At 43.0% G+C, this 16246-nt stretch overlaps 1 protein-coding gene across 3 annotated transcripts in view; it reads left to right on the plus strand.

The window, feature by feature from the left end:
• Positions 1–16246, plus strand: part of ccdc13 (coiled-coil domain containing 13) — an 82483-nt gene that overhangs the window by 64649 nt on the left and 1588 nt on the right. For 2 of the 3 annotated variants that reach the window (XM_072576328.1, XM_072576329.1), the window contains exons 12-14: positions 4154–4273; positions 4695–4843; positions 7587–7701. In XM_072576328.1, coding sequence (XP_072432429.1) covers positions 4154–4273; positions 4695–4843; positions 7587–7701 — 384 coding nt within the window. The remainder of the gene's footprint in view (positions 1–4153; positions 4274–4694; positions 4844–7586; positions 7702–16246) is intronic. The other variant, XR_011961413.1, reaches the window with a different exon arrangement.

Below are 16246 nucleotides of genomic sequence, written 5' to 3' on the forward strand. Positions count from 1 at the left end.
TGTGAGGCAGCAGTGCGAACCACTGAGCCACCATGCCGCAGAGTTTAGAATCCCTACAGTATGGAACCAGGCCCTTCGGCCCAACAAGTCCACACCGACCCTCCAAAGAGTAACCCATCCAGACCCGTTCCCCATTACTCTACATTTACCCCTGACTAATTCACTTAATCTTCACATCTTTGGATTGTGGGAGGAAACAATTCCTCCAAAGCACCCAGAGGAAACCACATGCAGACATGGGGAGAATGTTCAAACACCACACAGACAGTTCCCCAATGCTGGAATCAAACCTGGGTCCCTGATGCTGTGAGGCAGCAGTGCTAACCACTGAGCCAATGTGGCATCCCCACCATACTATTATGTAGTATGTTTATATAGTACATTTCAACATAGTAGAATGTTCAATTGTTGGAGAGATTTGACATTCACCATCTTGCAATAATGTTAGAGCAAATAAAGAAAATGGTCAAAGAGAGAGATGTGAAGCAATCCATTAAAATTGAGTATAAAAGTAATGAGGTGGAGTGTTTAGGGAAATGTTAAGAGCTTTGGGTCTAAGCCATTGAAGGCATGGCTAATATTGGCATGATTAAAATTGGGACTATAAGGAGTTAATAGAGTCATAGAGATGTACAGAATAGAAACAGACCCTTGGTCCAACCTGTCCATGCCGACCAGATATCCCAACCCAATCTAGTCCCACCTGCCAGCATTTGGCCCATATCCCTCCAAATCCTTCCAATTCATATACTCATCCAAATGCCTCTTAAATGTTGCAATTGTACCCAGCCTCCACCACAACCTCTGGCAGCTCATTCCATACACGTACCACCCTCTGCGTGAAAACGTTGCCCCTTAGGTCTCTTTTATATCTTTCCCCTCTCACCCTAAACCTATGTCCTCTAGTTCTGGACTCCCGACCCCAGGGAAAAGACTTTGTCTATTTATCCTATCCATGCCCCTCATAATTTTGTAAACCTCTACAAGGTCACCCCTCAGCCTCCGACGCTCCAGGGAAAACAGCCCCAGCCTCTCCCTGTAGCTCAGATCCTCCAACCCTGACAACATCCTTGTAAATCTTTTCTGAACCATTTCAAGTTTTATAACATCATTCTGATAGGAAGAAGATCAGAATTGCACACAATATTCTGACAGTGGCCTAACCAATGTCCTGTACAGCCGCAACATGACCTCCCAACTCCTGTACTCAATACTCTGACCGATAAAGGAAAGCATACCAAATGCCGCCTTCACTACCCTATCTACCTGCGACTCCACTTTCAAGGAGCTATGAACCTGCACTCCAAGGTCTCTTTGTTCAGCAACACTCCCTAGGACCTTACCATCAAGTGTATAAGGAGAAAGTGAGAACTGCAGATGCTGGAGATCAGAGCTGAAAAGGTGTTGCTGGAAAAGCACAGCAGGTCAGGCAGCATCCAAGGAGCAGGAGAATTGACGTTTTGGGCATGAGCCCGAAGAAGGGCTCATGCCCGAAACATAGATTCTCCTGCTCCTTGGATGATGCCTGACCTGCTGCACTTTTCCAGCAACACCTTTTCCTCAAGTGTATAAGTACTGCTAAGATTTGCTTTCCCAAAATGCAACCCCTCACAGTTATGTGAATTAAACTCCATCTGCGACTTCTCAGCCCATTGGCCCATCTGGTCAAGATCCTGTTGTAATCTGAGGTAACCCTCTTCGCTGTCCACTAATGTTTAACACTGACAACAAAAACAAATTGCTGAAATAGCTCAGCAGGTCTGGCAGCATCTGTGAAGACAATTCAGAGTTAATATTCTGGGTCCGATGACCCTTCCTCAGGACCCAAAATATTAACTCTGATTTCTCTTCACGGCTGCTGCCAGACTTACTGAGCTTTTTCAACAACTATTTTCATTTCTGATTTACAGCATCCACAGGTATTTTGGTTTTTAATGTTTAACATTGGCTTGCTGAGCATTGTTTTGCTTTAAAGTCATTAGGAACAGAAATCTTGTTTAATGTTGCAACATATATTTTAACATTGTTTGCATTACCTAGCCTGAATGGTATGTTTTTCTGCAACCTCTCTCTTTCTCAGACTTAAAGCTGTTCCAAGCCCTCTGACTTGTGGCCTAACTCAATGTTGCACCACTATCAAGGACCCCACATTCACCAGGCCTGGGACAGCCCATCAGTGCCAACCCTTACTCGCAGCCATCAGACAGCTGCGAGAGGCACTCGCAGCTCCCAGGTCCCACCTGGACAGAATGGAGCCACCCCAAGGTCCTCAGGAAACTGGCCATGAGTTAGCTTGTTAGCTCCCCATCGCTGAGGTCACAGCAGGTCCAGCTTTTCCCTGTTGAACAAGGAACAAAAACCTTAACTGAGCTCAGTAGACTCCCCCAGCACCATTCACCTGGGGCAACGGCAGAACCATGGGTTCTGCACAGCTTGCAGCCAATAGAGCAATGCAGAAGAGCCTCTAAACGCCATCTAAACCAGAACGGTTATCACCCTCTTCCCCCATTAACCCGGACCCATCAGCTCTGGCACACTGTGCCAGTGGTCATGAGCCACAATTCACTGCAGGATCCCTCGCAATGAAAACCATAAAGAAATCTCAGTGAGAGCTCAGTTACAGCAAAAACTTAGTTAGCTGAGGGAGGAAAGCCAAGCCCTGTAGACAGCCAAGGAGCAGTTGCCCAATCAGGCCCCAGAGACAGCAGCAGTAGCTAGTTGGAAAGGATCTTTGGACTTGCCAGAAAACACTGCTTTACAGTGGCCACAGGAACAAGTGACAGCATTCAGTCCCAGCAATTGGAGCCTGATGAGCAAAATGTCCAGCACAGACTCCAGGGAGCAGTATCCCTGTTTCCGCTCTGAGGCTTTGTTACAGGAGGTACTGTAATTAGAACATTATATTTTGTTTTTACGTTTTAAAATTTGTTTTATTTTGTTATTTGAACTTAGCTATTTAAAATACTTTATTTCAACTTAAAAGCTAGAGGAGAGATATAAAGTTATTTCCAATCACCAAACCCAACTGCTTCACTTATAGTCAGGTTTTCAGGAACACAACCCTAACTTAGAGTGTGGTTATTTAGTGTGGCTGGAAGAGCACAAATTACTTGGATGATTGTAGGGCTGAAAGAAGTTACGGAGATTGGGAGGGAAGACCATGGATTGGATTGGATTGGATTGAAAGAAGGATATGTATTTTAAAATTGAAGCATTGCCTGGAGCAGGCATTAAGGAAGTTCAGAGAGCACAGGGGTGAACAGAAGTTGTGGCACAGAAGAGATTTGGATTACCTCAAATGTATTGAAATTAGAACTTGGGGTGCCAATGGGTGAATATTAGAATATGGTTTAGACACAAGAAAGGAAAGGGTGAGAGTTTCAGCAGCAGATGAACCTGTGGTGGTGACAGTGTTGGGTAATGGTGCAGAGGTTCATCTCTGTACCCGAGTAAGTATCTTCCTGATGGAGTGGATATGTTATCAGAAACTCATTTTAGGGTCAAGTTAAACACCAAATTTGCAAGTGGTTTTGTTGAACTTCGAAAATTGGTAGTGAGAGAATGATGCCAATCTAGGAAAGAAATTGTATATTGGGACTGAGCACTTGTAGCTTCAGTCTTTCCAATGTGTAGTTGGAAGTAATTTCTGCTCATAAAACGTGGGGTGTTGCTGTGTAACAAATCAGACATTGGAAAGGTCAAGAAGGGTAGTTATGAGGTAGAATTGAATGTTGTCAGTGTATACATGGAATCTGTATTTTCAGGTGATGGAGCTGAGGGGCAGCATGTAGATGGGAAATCGGTGGAGGCTGAAGATTTCCTTGATGTTCCTTAGATTTCCTTAGGGGAACACCAGCATTATCAGTACGAGGGCTGAAGGAGAAGTCATTGTAGGTAATTCTTTGACTGAATTGGGAATGGGTTAGGATTACAAGATAAGAGCAAGGAAATGTCCTTTTCAGACTGGTGTATTGTAAATATTAAAGTTTAGATATACTGTCAGGACAGTATTAAGCAAGTGCTGGTCCACCCCATCACAATGTGCTGTAGGCTTAAACTGGATGGCCCCCCTGAACACAGTCTCAACAAATAGTGTATGAATTTAAACCAAATGAAGCTGTGAATCCTTCACATGATTTCTCTTTCTCCACAGCGTGGATGCAACTGATGCGAAAGCTCTTCAGTTACAGTGCACAGAATACAAAGCCTTTTACCAAGCCGCAGAAGTAGAAAGGGACAAACTAACAGAGCTAGTTACCATTCTACAGAAGAGGTAAGATCAGGGCACAAATTAACTTGAAGAGAATCGTTTAGTATTTTCAGTAATTTTTTTACAGTTGTTACAATAATTATTTCAATAATTATTGAGACATTTGCTGAGATTTAAAAGACCTAATGGCAGCACCACTAACCACAAGATGAAAGCCAATTGCCCATAGTGTTCAAGGATATGTAGACTAGGTGCATTAGTCAGGGGAAAATGTAGAGTAATAGGGTAGGGAAATTGGTTGGGAGGGATACTCTTCAGGAGGGTCGATGTGGACCTTTTGGGCCAAGTGGCCTGTTTCCACACTGTAGGAATTCTATGATTCTATGAAACAACCTCTCAACCTCTCAGCATCTAACATCAAAGCCTGAATTCTGAATGTTTCAATAAGGTCACCCCTCCTCCTTCTAAATTGACTATGCTTTAGGTTAGAAGATAGTAATGACAAGATTTTGGAAACTGAACAGAAGCTCCTCGAGCAGCGGCGGTGGTCTGTGACTTTGGAACAACAACTTGGAAAAGCCAAACTGGATGCAGGAAAGACCCATGACAAACCTTCAAGTAAACATAAAGCAAGTATGTGCATTTGTATTTAACTGATCTTTTCTGCTGGGCCCCCACAGAAATTATTAAAGTTTTCTGACCAGGGATGATACAGCAGTCTGAACTGTTACAACACAAAATAGAGGATACTGCCTCCTACCTCAAAGTGGTATTCTAAATGGACAACGAGAACTCTGTGGGAAGCTAGAGACGTGATTGCTGCGCCTCTTGCTGAGATATTTGTACCATCGATAGTGACAGGTGAGGTGCCGGAAGACTGGAGGTTGGCTAACGTGGTGCCACTGTTTAAGGACAAACCAGGGAATTATAGACCAATGAGCCTGACATCGGTGGTGTGCAAGGTTTTGGAGGGAATCCTGAGGGACAGGATGTACATGTATTTGGAAGGGTAAGGACTGACTAGAGATAGTCAATATGGTTTAGTGCATGGGAAATCATGTATCACAACCTTGATTGAGTTTTTTGAGAAAGTAACAAAGAGGATGATGAGGGCAGAACGGTAGATCTGATCTATATGAACTTCAGTAAGGCGTTTGACATGGTTCCCCATGGGAGACTGATTAGCAAGGTTAGATGTCACAGAACACATAGAGAATTAGCCATTTGGATACAGAACTGGCTCAAAGGTAGAAGACAGAGGGTTGTTTTTCAGACTAGAGGCCTGTGACCAGTGCAGTGCCACAAGGATCGGTGCTGGGTCCTCTACTTTTTGTCATTTACATAAATTATTTGGATGCGAGCATAAGAGGTACTGTTAGTAAGTTTGCAGATGACACCAAAATGGGAGGTGTAGTGGACAGCGAAGTGGATTATCTCAGGATCTTGACCAGATGGGCCAATGGGCTGAGAAGTGGCAGATGGAGTTTAATTCACATAACTGTGAGGTGTTGCATTTTGGGAAAGCAAATCTTAGCAGGACTTATACACTTAATGGTAAGATCCTAGGGAGTGTTGTTGAACAAAGAGACCTTTTGAGTGCAGGTTCATAGCTCCTTGAAAGTAGAATCGCAGGTAGATAGGATAATGAAAATGATGTTTGGTATGCTTTCCTTTATTGGTCAGAGGATTGAGTACAGGAGTTGGGAGGTCATGTTGCAGCTGTACAGGACATTGGTTAGGCCACTGTTGGAGTATTGCATGCAATTCTGGTCTCCTTCCTATCGGAAAGATGTTGTGTAACTTGAAAGGGTTCAGAAAAGATTTACAAGGATGTTGCCAGGGTTGGAGGATTTGAACTATAGGGAGAGGCTGGTCAGGCTGGGGCTATTTTCCCTGGAGTTTTGGAGGTTGAGGGGGTGACCTTATAGAGGTATACAAAATTATGAGGGGCATGGATAGGTTAAATAGGCAAAGACTTTTCTCTGGGGTCGGGGAGTCCAGAACTAGAGGGCATAGGCTTAGGGTGAGAAGGGAAATATATAAAGGAACCTACGGGGCAACTTTTTCACACAGGGGGTGGTACGTGTGTGGAATGAGCTGCCAGAGGAAGTGGTGGAGGCTGGTACAATTACAACATTTTAGAGGCATTTGGATGGGTAAATGAATAGGAAGGGTTTGAAGGGATACGGACCGGGTGCTGGCAGGTGGAACGAGATTGGGTTGGGATATCTTGTTGGTGTGGACAGGTTGGATCGAAGGGTCTGTTTTCATGCTGTACATCTCTATGACTACTGCTTCATTAGCTGAGTACATGGTGATCAACAGAAGGTTTGCTTATCCATTTTTGACCTGATGCCTTGACATTTTATGATGCCTTGACATCTGGGGTCGATGTTGACGACTGTCTGGGCAACTCCCAGACATCTATATCTGCTGGTGGGACAAAACTTTCCCAGGTTGTGGGGATGATGTGTTCAAAATTGAGTTTAAGGTATGACTCCATGAGCATAACTGTCAGGCTGTTGCTTTCGTAGTGTTCGAGACAGATCTCTTGAGAGTTAACACCAATGCAGTGCAGTGGTAGTTTTCTTCAGATTTGTAATTGGAGCAGCAGAAGTGTCTCTAAATCCAAAGTACAATCATACCTCGCCTTCAGTATAGAATAACAAATATAATTATCATGTTGATCCTCTCTTCCCACAAGGTCAATGAGAACTTATATTTCTATGGTAGTAAATGTGAGTAAAGGAATGTCATTCTCCTAATGGGGCACTGCACTATCAAGTTTTTTCCCAAATGAGTCAGTGCCTGGGACCAGGGAGCACATCAGGGTGAAATACCTAGGGCTGTCAGGGCCCAGAGTGCTCAGGCCGGATGGGGTCAGTCTGCTTGGGCTTCCTGATGAAGGGCTCCAGCCCGAAATGTCGATTTTTCTGCTCCTCGGATGCTGAATGACCTGTTGTGCTTTTCCAGCAATGCACTCTCACCTCTGATCTCAAGCATCTGCAGACCTCACTGTCTCCTGCTTGGGTTGGCGGTCAGCAGTGGAATTGGCTGTGCTCAGATTAGGCACATGCCCATTGTGTTTGCATCATGATACTGACAGACCTACTGAGTTTTGTCAGCATGAGCTGCTTTTACCAAAGAGGTGAAAGTGGACATTGATCAGGGTCGTAAAAACTGATGGCGTTGCATTTACCACCATTTATAAGAGGCACCCAATATTAAGTTCTTTAGAAGTTGTCAGGTGGAATGTATAAAAGGCAGCTATGTCATCCAATATGTTTTGAAAACCTGCACATATCCTAATTCACTTCCTATCTCTCTGCTCATTGCTGAATAAAAACTGAACTCAATCCTATTTTCTCCAATGAAGTTTCATCCAGCAGCACCAGCCGTCAGTGTCAGAGCCTGTGTAGCAGTGGGGACTTAATTCCTGGAAAGCCATTGACCACAGCTTTGGATATTCAAGTGGAAGAACTGAATACCCGGTAAGCTGTTTTAAAGGAGTCCATGTCCTTGTTCTGGTGTACTACGTAATGCAGCTAATTAAATATGGTAGAATAATTTTATATTAGTACATTCCTGTATATTCCAATTATTTCACAAAACCATTCAAAAATAAGAAATTGCAAATAATGGGGAAATTCACCATATTGAGCCATGTGAAAATATAAAAGCATAATGTTTGGTCACTATTTACATCTGTCCAACAATGCTTGTGTTGAGAGTATGTTGTGTATTTATTTGAATGTGGTGAGGACATATGAATGAAAGGTCCTGCCAATGAATGGTCATATTACATCAGTTAGGAAAGGAGCGTGGTGGTTATGGGAGGCTTCTGCCTACCTCACACCATTCTGACTTGGAACAACATTATCATTCCTCTTGTCGCTAGGTCAAAATTGTGGAATGCCCCTCCTATCTGTGCATGTACCTACACCAGATGGGGTGCAGTGGTTCAAGAAGGTTACTGCGGCTATAAGAGCAGGTCAAAGGCTCGGAATTTTGTGACAAGTAACTCACTTTGTGTCTCTTCAATGCCTGTTAACCATTTAGAGGCATAAGATGGGATTGGTCCCTATTTACATCTGTCCAACAATGCTTAAGTTTCTTGCATCAATGTTTTGAACTATGTTTACTTTCCACTTGCCTGGATCAGTAAGGTTCCAGCAAAACTCAAGAAAGGGGAAAGCAGCCCACTTAATTGGCAGCCCATCCATCCAATACCCAATCCCTTCAGTACCAATGCACAGTAGCATTAGTGTACACCATCTACGAGGTGTACACTGCTATAACTCACCAAAGCTCCTTCGACAGCACTTTCAAACCTGTGAACTTTATCGCCGAGAAGAACAGGGAAGCAGACAAATGGGAACACCATGAATAGCAAATTCCCCTCATAGCTGCTAACCATCCCAACTTAGAAATATCACTGTTCCTTACCTGTTACTAGGTCAAAATTCTGGAATTCCATTTGCAACAGCAATGTAGTTGCATTTACATACCATAGGCTGCAACTGTTGAAGTCATGATTTGGAGATGCCAGTGTTGGACTGGGATGTGCAAAGTTAAAAATCACACAACACCAGGTTATTGTCCAACAGGTTTCTTTGGAACCACTAGCTTTCAGAATGTTGCTCCTTCACCAGGTAGTTGTGGAGTATAAGATTGTAAGACATAGAATTTATAGCAATTTATAGAATTTATAATGTGATGTAACTGAATTATATATTGATAAAGACCTGGATTGTTTGTTAAGTCTCTCAGCTTTTAGAATTACCATGTTGGTTTCAGTTCTTTCATATGTAAATCGCAAAAGATTTTCCACAAGTTACATTCTCAAGTGAACATTAACAATTGGTGTCATGTCGGCCCAGATAATGCATTGAAGGTGCGAGCTGCCCTGTGTGAGACTGTCTGAGCCACAATAGTCAGATTGATTTAATCTAAAAAATGGATTTACAGAATCTTACATGGATTCATACAGTTTTTGAACAAAGTAAAATGTGTGTATGTGTGGACGGGGTTATGACTGTCTGTGAGAGAGTGTGTATATGTTTGTGAGTGTGAGTGTAAAGGGGTATAAGTCTGTAAGAGAGTGTATATGGGAGTGTATGAGTGAACGTATGAGAGAGGTCTGCGTGTGTGTGTGTGTGTGTGTGGTGTCATCTGGAGTGTGAACCCAAGCTCCCAGTTGAGGCCATTCCCATGGGTACCGAACTTGGCCATCAGCTTCTGTTCAGCCACTTTTCATTGTTGCCTGTCCCAAAGTCCGCCTTGGAGGACGGTCACCCGAAGGTCCGAAGTCCAATGTCCCGGACCGCTGAAGTGTTCTCTGACTGGGGGGTATCACTCCTGTCTGTTGATTGTTGTGCAGTGTCCGTTCATCTGTTGTCATAGCCTCTGCTTGGTTTCGCCAATGTACCATGCCTCAGGGCATCCTTGCTTGCAGCATATGAGACAGACAACATTGGCTGAATCGCATGATTACCTGCCATGTATATGGTAGGAAGTGTCCCTATGCATAATGGTGGTATCAGTGTCGATATTCAGACAGGCCTTGCAGCGTCTACTGTGACAAGGTTGTATGTATTGTCCTGAAAGCCCAGCAGTTTGCTACAAACAATTATCTGGTTGGAGGTTAGATTAGATTAGATTACTTACAGTGTAGAAACAGGCCCTTCGGCCTAACAAGTCCACACCGACCGGCCGAAGCGCAACCCACCCAGATCCATTCCCCTACATTTACCCCTTCACCTAACACTACAGGCAATTTAGCATGGCCAATTCACCTAACCTGCACATTTTTGGATTGTGGGAGGAAACCGGAGCACCCGGAGGAAACCCACGCAGACAGGGGGAGAATGCGCAAACTCCATACAGAGAGTCACCTGAGGGGGGCATTGAGCCCGGGTCTCTGGCGCTGTGAGGCAGCAGTGCTAACCACTGTGCCACCGTGCAGCCCATTGTTTAAAGGGTAGAAGTGGAGGTGTGCGAGGTGCTCATCCTCATTGATAATGTGTTGCAGGCTTCCAAGAGCATGGCGTGGTTCTTCGGCTCCTGGGAAGTACTGAACAATGAAGGGTACCCTGTCGGTTGCAACTTGTGTCTGTCTCCTGAGGAGGTCATTACAGTTTCTCACTGTGGCACGTCGGAACTGGCAATCAATGAGTGAGCATTGTACCCCGTTCTTATGAGGGCATCCCTGAGTACTTCCAAGTGCCCGTCACGTTCCTCCTCATCTGAACAGGTCCTGTGTATGTGTAGGGTTTATCCATAGGGGATCGCTGTTTTAATTTGTTTCAGGTGAAAGCTGGAGAAGTGGAGCATTGTGAGGTTATCCATGAGTTTGCGGTAGAGTGAGTTGCTGAGGTGCCCATCCTTGATGGAGATGCACGTGTCCAAGAATGATACAGATAGTGGAGAGTTTGATGGTGGGATGAAACTCGTTGATATCACTGTGTAGTTGTTTCAGTGACTCCTCGCCATGGGTCCAGAGGAAGAAAATGCCATCAATGTACCTGGTGTATGGTGTTGGTTGGAGATCCTGCATAAAGAAGAAGTCTTGTTCGAACCTGTGCATGAAAATGTTGGCATATTAGGGTGCAAATTTGGTCCCCATGGCTGTTCCGTGTGTCTGGATGAAGAACTGGTTGTCAAAGGTGAAGATATTGTGATTGAGGATAAAGCGGATGAGTTGTAGGATGGTGCTCAGATATTGGCAGCTGTTGGTGTTGAGTACTGCGGCTATTGCCATGATGCCATTGTTGTGGGGGATGCTGGTGCAGAGTGCTGAAACATCCATTGTGACAAGGAATGTTCCTGATTCAAATGGTCTGAGAGTGCTGAGTTTCTGTAAGAAATCTATAGTGTCGCGGCCGAACCCCGGGGTCCCTTGTACAATGGGTTTCAAGATGCCGTAATGAAGGCATCTCGACACTACAGATTTCTTACAGAAACTCAGACCCATGGACCAGTCAAACCAGGAACATTCCTCATCACAATGGACGTTTCAGCACTCTGCACCAGCGTCCCCCACAATGATGGCATCACGGCAATAGCCTCAGTACTCAACACCAACAATTGCCAATCTCCGAGCACTGCCTACAACTCATCTGCTTTATCCTCAATCACAACATTTTCACCTTTGACAACCAGTTCTTCATCCAGACACACGGAACAGCCATGGGGACCTGAATCAAAGTGCACCCTAATATGCCAACATTTTCATGCACAGGTTTGAACAAGACTTCTTCTCTATGCAGAATCTCCAACCAACACTATACACCAGGTACATTGATGGCATTTTCTTCCTCTGGACCCATGGCGAGGAGTCACTGAAACAACTACACAGTGATATCAACGAGTTTCATCCCACCATCAAACTCTCCACTATCTGTATCATTCTTGGACACATGCATCTCCATCAAGGATGGGCACCTCAGCACCTCACTCTACCGCAAACTCATAGATAACCTCACGATGCTCCACTTCTCCAGCTTCCACCTGAAACAAATTAAAACAGCGATCCCCTATGGATAAACCCTACACATACACAGGACCTGTTCAGATGAGGAGGAACGTGACGGGCACTTGGACGTACTCAGGGATGCCCTCATAAGAATGGGGTACAATGCTCATTCATTGATCGCCAGTTCCGACGTGCCACAGTGAGAAACCGTAATGACCTCCTCAGGAGACAGACACAAGTTGCAATCGACAGGGTACCTTTCGTTGTTCAGTACTTCCCAGGAGCCAAAGAACCACGCCATATTCTTTGCAGCCTGCAACACATTATCAATGAGGATGAGCACCTCGCTAAGACCTTCCCCACTCCTCCACTTCTCACCTTTAAACAGCCACCAAACTTCAAACAGATCATTGTTTGTAGCAAACTGCTGGGCTTTCAGGACAATGCCATACAACCTTGTCATGGTAGACGCTGCACGACCTGTCTGAATATCGAGACAGATACCACCATTATGCGTAGAGACACTTCCCACCATGTACGTGGCAAGTACTCAAGTGACTCAGCCAATGTTGTCTATCTCATATGCTGCAGGCAAGGGTGCTCTGAGGCATGGTACATTAGCGAGACCAAACAGAGGCTGCAGCAACAGATGAATGGACACCGCACAACAATCAACAGACAGGAGTGTTCCCTCCCAGTCAGAGAACGCTTCAGCGGTCCGGGACATTGGACTTAAGACCTTCGGGTGACTGTCCTCCAAGGCGGACTTTGGGACAGGCAACAATGAAAAGTGGCCATGCAGAGGATGATCGCTAAGTTCAGCCCATGAGAATGGCTCAACCAGGACCTTGGGTTCATCTCACACTACAGATGACCCCATTGTACTATGCACACGCGCACACACACACACACACGCAAACCCTCTAATATACGCTCACTCATACACTCTCACACACACCCTCGCACAGACTTATACCCCTTTACACTCACACACATACTCTCACAGACACTCGTAACTCCTCCCCCCCCCACCAAACACACACATACGTCTGTGGGGTGAATTTGTACTTGCAGAATTACATTTTACTTTGCTCAAAAACTGCACGAATCCATGTAAGATTCTGTCAATCCATGTTTTAGATTAGAATCAATCTGACCATTGTGGCTCAGACAGTCTCACACAGGGCAGCTCGCACCTTCGATGCATTATCTGGGCCGACATGACACCAATTGTTAACGTTCACTTGAGAATGTAACTTTTAGAAAAGTTTTTGTGGTTTACATATGAAAGAACTGAAACCAACATGGTACTTCTAAAAAGTGAGAGACTTAACAAACAATCCAGGTCTTTTTCAATATATAATTTCAGTTACATCACATTGTAAACTTTTGCTGTAAATTCTGTGTCTAACAATCTTATACTGCACAACCACCTGATGAAGGAGCAGTACTCCGAAAGCTAGTGCTTCCAAATAAACCTGTTGGACTATAACCTGGTGTTGTATGATTTTTAGCAATTGAAGAAGGCAGATATTCACACCTTCTTGAGAGCAATTAGGACAATAAATGTTGGCTCCAATAGCAACATCCACATGCCATTAAAAATGAATGAAGAAACATTTCAGTTTCTTGTGTTGCTTATTTGTATGTGTCGCACTGTCCCTGATCTGCATTGTCTTACATGAGATCCTTTGGGCCTTTCAAACAAGAATACTGTGCAAAAGCAATTTTCGTTATCAATGATTTGAACTATAAATAGAAAACACTATGGCTAAGTACAGATGCATGATTTGTTAACATTCTCTTCACAGTGTGGATTAATAAAGGCTTCCTTTAGTATGCACAAAAATTCAATAAAAGGAATTCATAGCGTAGAGAAGAAACTCATTACATTGCTGACTCTCTATAGTGTTTAGAGAATAGAAAAAGTTTAACATTTCAATTCCCTTGTTTTGAGATTAATAAAACCTGCTGTCTCACCTGTACAGCTGTATTCAACACTGAAAAATAAACCTGTAGCTCTATTCTTTGACTTGTGACTTGTGATTTCTTTAATGGGATGTGGGTATCATTGACAAGGTCAGCATTTATTGCCTGTCCCTAACTGCTTTTGAGAGAGTAGTGGTGAGCTGCCTTCTTGTACTGCTGGTTGTATGTCCCACACTAAAAACTATGGTTTCCCTATTTTAAAGTTGGATGAACTTTTAAACATTTGTAATTATATATAATTTAAGGACATAATGTGCGCATTCAATGGTTTTATTCAGATATTGTGCTGTAGTTCCTCAGTCACATGTAACCCAAATGAATCTGAAAAGGAGACGTCCATTTTAGTGAATTACGACGTGGAACAAGAAGAAACATTTTATTAGGGTTTAAGATCTGATAAATAAAAGGGAGGAAGGTAGGGTTCAATGACCTCGATTGATGCTTTCAGGTACTGGGCTCTGTTTTTCTGATGATGCCTTTTGTTTTGTTCCATTGTTTTCAGCCCCAAAATTTCAGACTAAAGTAGAAATTTAAAATAAGAATATACAAATATAGGAAAGTAAAGGGGATTGAAAAGTTCCATCCAAAAAAAATGGAAATTTTTTTTTTACAGTTGCGTTTTTCTTGCAGATGCTGACGGCCCTGCTATGTATTTCCTATATTTGTCTATTTTTTTCAAATGTCAGTTTCCAGCCTGTGTGGTTATGGCATTAATCCTAGTTACTTTGCAAGATTTTTAGACAGAAGAAGAGCTTAAAGTGCTTTACAGTCAATGAAGTATTTTTGAAGTGTACAAGACAGTCATTGTTGTAATGTGATACCTCATAGCAAGGTCCCACAAGCAATAATTAGACAAACAACTAAATATTTTGAATTTGTTAGTTTTGAATGATGAATAAATAAGAGTCAGGATACAAGGATATTTCCCCTTCTTTTTGAATAGTGCCTCTGGATCATTTACACCTATCTTGGTTTTAACATCTCATTGAAATCTTAGTTAAAAATCACACACCAGGTTATAGTCCAACACATTTAACTGGAAGCAGTAGGTTGCAGAGCAGTGCTTCCAATTAAACCTGTTGGACTATAACCCTGGTGTTGTGTGATCTTTAACTTTGTACACCCCAGTCCAACATGGGCATCTCCAGGTCGAAATCATCATACTCTTTCTGTATTGCACTAAAACCCAAAATAAGGGGATCCCTAAAGTGGGTCTTGAACCCTCCTGCTTCAGATGAGGGTACTTTAACTGAGACATGGCTGATACATACTTTACAGAAAGAGATTACTAAGGCCACCATGTCTATGGTACAGCTTTTGAGACAACTGTTGTGATCCCAGGTAACATTTGACAAATCAGACATGAGAATGAAAACAAGCTTAATAAATCACATTGTTAATTTTTGCTGTTGGTTATCATTGTGATTAGCCACTTAAACATATTAGACAAGGTTGCAGGTATATTCTAACAACAGAACTTTATTACATCGAAGAAAATACAAATGTGTCAAAGCAAAGTTTCGACCTGTTTCCCAACACTATCTGTTACAGTGATTCAATCCGAGAGAATAATACTTGTAGGTCAGCTTTTTAAATCTGAGATGGCACTTTCCAGTTTCTTTCCGTCGGACTGCTGAGGTTGTTTGTTTTAAAATTCCTTTGAGTCCCTGATATGAATGTTTCACAGTGGTCTAACCTGATATGTCTGATGGTCTGAACTTACTTAGTTCTAACAACTTGAAGACTTTAATCCAAGCTCTCTTTGTTTGAAACTTTCACAGTCCAGAGACTACTTCTGCTGATGGTGACTTTTTCCCCTGAATTGAACTGAAAAATATGGTTCAACTACAAGGTGATAAACCGTCCTCTGAGCTGAAACTTTGACCTATAAGTTCTAAAGTCAAGATCAAACAAATTGCCTTTTTGAGTTAAACTCAATAGTTAAAAAAAATGTTTTGAATTCATTCATGGGCTGTGGGGATCTTTGCTTAGATCAGCATTTATTCCCATCCTTAATTGTCCAGAGGGCAGTTAAAACTCAACCACATTTCTACAGCTCTGGAGTCTAATGTAGGCCAGACCAGGTAAGGATAAAATTAGAAATTCTGTATTTAGGTCACTGTTCAAAATACTTCCTGACCTTTTTTTTTGAAAAACACTTCATGGAACTAACCAAAAGTCATTTGCCTTCCTTTTTCTTTTGAAAAGAAATCTGAATTTCAAAATTGCTTAGACATTGTATATAATGTAGTTAGACCATATCTGGAATATTGCTTGCAGTACCAGAAGGATGTGGATGCTTTGGAGAGGGTACAGATAAAGTTTACTAGGATGATGCCTGGTCTAGATGGTTTAGTTATGAGGAGAGGTTGGATAAAGTCAGTTTGTTTTCACTGGAAAGACAGAGGGTGAGGAGTGACCTGAAAGATGTCTACAAAATTATGAGAGGCATAGATAGGGTGGATAGTCAGAGGCTTTTTTCTAGGGTGGAAAGGTCAACTACAAGACAGCACAGGTCCAAGTGAGAAGGTGAAAGTTTATGGGACAGCATGAGGAAAGTTTTTCACACAGAT

This window comes from Chiloscyllium punctatum, chromosome 8, assembly GCF_047496795.1.
Source record: "Chiloscyllium punctatum isolate Juve2018m chromosome 8, sChiPun1.3, whole genome shotgun sequence".
Classification (NCBI taxonomy): domain Eukaryota; kingdom Metazoa; phylum Chordata; class Chondrichthyes; order Orectolobiformes; family Hemiscylliidae; genus Chiloscyllium; species Chiloscyllium punctatum.